This window comes from Saccopteryx leptura, chromosome 10 (genome assembly GCF_036850995.1).
Source record: "Saccopteryx leptura isolate mSacLep1 chromosome 10, mSacLep1_pri_phased_curated, whole genome shotgun sequence".
NCBI classification, from domain to species: Eukaryota; Metazoa; Chordata; class Mammalia; order Chiroptera; family Emballonuridae; genus Saccopteryx; species Saccopteryx leptura.
In genome coordinates this window covers 9,085,769-9,090,306 of record NC_089512.1, presented here as the reverse complement: position 1 = coordinate 9,090,306, position 4,538 = coordinate 9,085,769, and the positions used below count along the sequence as shown (strand labels likewise).

Below are 4,538 nucleotides of genomic sequence, written 5' to 3'. Positions count from 1 at the left end.
CCCTGTCTTTGTCTTCTTCATATATATTAGAAAATATAAACCAGAAGATTCTGTATTTTTCTTTGTTATTTAATATTAACAATATAAGCATATTCACACGTCAATAAATTTTTTTAGAAGTCATTCATGTCGGTATCCTAGCTCATAATAACAACAGTTATTGAACTCTTCATCGGTTATCAATCTTTCCAGATGTGCTGCTTTTTCCCATTATCTGTGACAGATCTTGGAAACAGGATTATAAGGTGAGTTTTTCAAATGATCTTGATACCCATTGCCAAAGCGCTTTTCAGAAACACAGCACTGATTTACATTTCCATCAGAAATATGTGACAGGGACTGTGTCGCAGCATCCTTACCTGCTTTGGATATTTTCATTAATAAAAAAATTGACATCTGGTTATTATCTTAGCAGGCAAAAGAAGAGGTTCACTGTCATTAGCATGTCCTTGATTACTAATGTAATTGAGATTTCATATTAATGGCTACTGCATTTTTCGATGACGTACTGGTTAATATCTTTGTTAATTGTTTGACAATTGGGCATATAGAATAATTATGGGATAGAAAAATCCAAGTGGTTTTCCTACTGATTTGTAAAATTTCCTGATACATTAGGGGAGTTGATGATAGCATCTTGGTCTGAATTTTTAGTTTGTTACATATCTTTTTTCTCTGTGTTAACATTTTTGTATTTTATGTTTTATAATGTGTGTGGATTTATAAGCCGGGCAATTTCCTTTTCAAAAAATTACTTTTTATATTCAAAATTTGCTTACACTGTTTCACCTAATTATTTTTCTAAAAGGTTTTAATTTGTTAAATTAAGAGCTAAGACAGAATGCTTTGGGGATGAACAAAAGCTACACAGTGATTTGGTGCTGGACTTCGAAGTCCCTGCCCGGAATCTCTATTAGGCCTGTTTCTGGGGTCAAACTGACCATTTCATTAGGCTCCTTCACATCTCGGCACATGGAAGGATGCGGTGCATGTGTGGGTGGCAGGCTCTACTCACAGCAGTCTTGTATCCCTGGTCCCAGCCTTACCCACCACACCCGGGCTCTGTTGGCATTCTTGTGGCTGTCACCTCACTGAGCACAGGGCTCTTAGAGAACACCCCTCCCGCCTGAACCTAGTTTTGGAGGGTTGCTTTGACGCGAGCAGGTCCTCAGTCACTACGTGGGAGTGAATTGATTGGTGGAATCAACAATGGGCGTACGAGTCAATTTGAGTCCATCTGCCGACGATTTCAGTGCAGACACCATAAACAATGCTGTGAAATAATGTATTGAGCTTGAAACTTGATTGAGTGTACTCCTTTTAAAAACAACAAGAGCAGAAGGGTGAGAACAGTAGTACATCTTTGTTATAATCATGAACATGCACAAGAGAAAACATAAAGTATAACAAAGTTCATCAACAATGAACATTGTATGTAATAGGGTAAAGAGATTTAGAAGTGAGTTTGAAGTCTGGAGTTTTGAAACAATGACTCTACTTTTTCCATGGCTATTTCCAGATGTGCAACCTTTTAAACACAAGGTCTGTATCTGGCACTAGACCTGAATTGCTTGATTTTAGTCAGTATAAAAATATTCTCTAATGAAAGTGCCATTGTCAAGGACATTTTCCCAACTCTATTTTTCATTAGGTCTCAAGTTCTGCCATCATGAGTTCTATGTTCCTGAGGGCTTCCAGCAATCTAAACTCTGAAGGGGGGAGTCAACTGTGGAAATCACTATTTCCAAGCTCACTGGTGGTGCGGGTAGAGGTGAGGGGATGCTCAGTGGCTTTGTTTACAAATGTTTATAGTCACGAACCTGGAACTCTGGCCCAAGCCTATGGCTGACACCCTCTCCTCCTTCATCCAGAACGACATAGCCCACTCATTCGTCTCCAAGGAGAAGTTCATGGAGAAGGCTCAAGGACCAGAGATGATCTACCTCAAGAACCAGGTGGCGTTGCTCCACACTGGTCAGTGGTCACAGTCTGGCCAAGACACCCAAGATGCCTCCTCCAGCTACAGCCACTGTGCCTGGAAGGTCACTCTTGCTGGGACCTGAGTCAGAACCCGTCAGAGAGTTCCTGTTCCCCTGCAGATGGAGACATGGAGATGGCCTTGTCCTGGTTCTTGGTGTGGAAGAAGGGGAGCCATTTCCCTGGGCTCAGGGACTGGAGACTGTAGAACAACTCACGCAGGTACTCGCGGAACTTCTCGCCAACAAAAACATAAATAATGGGGTTGACACAGCAGTGCATGTAGGAGATGACGGCTGTCACTTGAATGGCCAGGGCTAGTTGGTCTTTGTGGTTACAGTAATTGACTAAAAGAACGTGTTCAAATGCATAAATAGACAGAGTCAGATTGAAGGGCGTCCAAAAGAGAAAAAAGATGATCATGATGACAAAAATCAGACGGAAGGCTTTGGATTTCCTCTCATTGGGTCGTCTGAGCAGAATCTTTATGATCCCCGTGTAGCAGACGATCATGATCACCAGAGGCAAGACCAGCCCCAGGATGTTCAGTTTCAGAGCCAGAAACTCTCTCCAATGACTGTAGTAAGTACGAGGGATAAATGAGTTGCAGATGTAACAACCTTCATTGCTCAGGGTATGTGTAAAGAAAAAGTCTGGAATTGAAGTCAGGCTGGCCAGGACCCAGCTGACTATGCTGGTGATGATACCAAATGTGACAGTCCGGACCCGCAGGGCTAACACAGCATGGACGATGGCCAGGTACCTGTCGATGGTCAGCAGGATGATGAAGAAGATCTCGCTGTACAGACCTACGTAATAAAGCCCCGACAGCAACTTGCACATGACCTCGCCGAACACCCAGTTATCTTTCCAATAGTGGTGAATCCAGAAGGGCAGCGTGAAGAGGAAGAGTAGGTCAGAAAGTGCCAGGTTGAGAACGTAGATGTTTGTAATGGCCTTGAGCCTCTTGTGTTGCAAGAGGACCAGGACAACCAGGATGTTGCCGACCAGGCCAATGACAAACACCAGGGAATACAAAAGGGGCAGCAGCTGAGCTCTAAAAGACCTTAAAGGTTCATATTGGCACGAGGTTTTGTTCAATGAGTTGGAGTCTGTGGTCCCCTCATAGTCCATTGAAATGTTGGAAATTTCCATCCTGCTTTCTTCCGCGGGTCCAGGAAGATGGTTTCTGTATTTATTTGCTGGTAAAGTCAGTGGGCTCTGGACAACAGAGACAAGGCAGTTATTATATGACACCAGCCACTTGACAGCTGTTTATTGAGTGAAAATTGTCAACTGTGAACCATGTCCTGGGACACAACCTTGAACAAAGTGGACCCAGGTGTTCTTTACAATCATGGAAATTGTAGTTCAATGAGGGGTGCGTCTAATGTAGGGGAGACAATAAACAAATGAGTGCACAAACCGTGAAGTCAAACACTTTGGCAATGACTGTTGGGAAGGGAACGTCTGGTGGATGGAGCACCCAGACAAAGGGAGAGCAACCACATTCTTCATCACCAATGTTTCCCTCATGATTCCCATGGACCTGTCATTGGACTCAGTGTTAAAGAATCCAGGAAGGGCACCATTTGTGTCTCCCATTTTACACATGAAGACAGAAAAGTTCGCAGTGGGTAGGACACATCTGGGACAATGAGAGCTGGAGCTCACATCCAGTGTGTATCATTCTCACGTCCACTCTTGAAACCACTTGAACTTCCAGCCTCCAATCACAGAGCAGGGACCTTGCATTTGGAAGTGCACAGGAGGACATGGTTGAGAAATCAGTCCTGGCTGAGTGTCAAATACTTACCAATGGATCTTAATGGCCTTTGGAGCTAAGAAGCTTCTATTTTGTGTGTGTGTGTGTATGTGTGTGTATATTTCTGAAATGAGAAACGGGGAGGTAGAGCGACAGACTCCCACATGCACCTAATCAGGATCCACCTGGCAAGCCCATAAGCAGGCAATGCTCTGCCTATCTGGGGCTCTTGCTCCGCTGCAGCCAGAATCATTCTAGCACAGCGGTTCTCAACCTGTGGGTTGCAACCTCGGCGGGGGTCAAACGACCAAAACACAGGGGTCGCCTAAAGCCATCGGAAAATACATATATTTTTTTGTTTTGTATTTTCTGAAGCTGGAAACGCGGAGGCAGTCAGACAGACTCCCGCATGTGCCCGGGATTTACCCGGCATGCCAACCAGGGGCGACGCTCTGCCCACCAGGGGGCGATGCTCTGCCCATCTGGGGCGTCGCTCTGTAGCGACCAGAGCCACTCTAGCACCTGGGGCAGAGGCCAAGGAGCCATCCCCAGCGCCCGGGCCATCTTTTGCTCCAATGGAGCCTTGGCTGCAGGAGGGGAAGAGAGAGACAGAGAGGAAGGAGAGGGAGAGGGGTGGAGAAGCAGATGGGCACTTCTCCTGTGTGCCCTGGCCGGGAATCAAACCCGGGACTCCTGCACGCTAGGCTGACGCTCTACCACTGAGCCAACCGGCCAGGGCCAATACATATTTATTAAACAATACATTTTTAAATAAAATATGTACTTCCGACGGCTT

At 45.2% G+C, this 4,538-nt stretch overlaps 1 protein-coding gene across 1 annotated transcript; it reads right to left on the bottom strand.

The window, feature by feature from the left end:
- Positions 1 to 2,064: 2,064 nt before the first annotated feature.
- LOC136382371 (C-C chemokine receptor type 1-like) lies at positions 2,065 to 3,132 on the bottom strand. Its single transcript, XM_066351545.1, has one exon. It carries the CDS (start codon positions 3,130 to 3,132, stop codon positions 2,065 to 2,067), a length of 1,068 nt encoding a protein of 355 aa, XP_066207642.1.
- Positions 3,133 to 4,538: the final 1,406 nt, after the last annotated feature.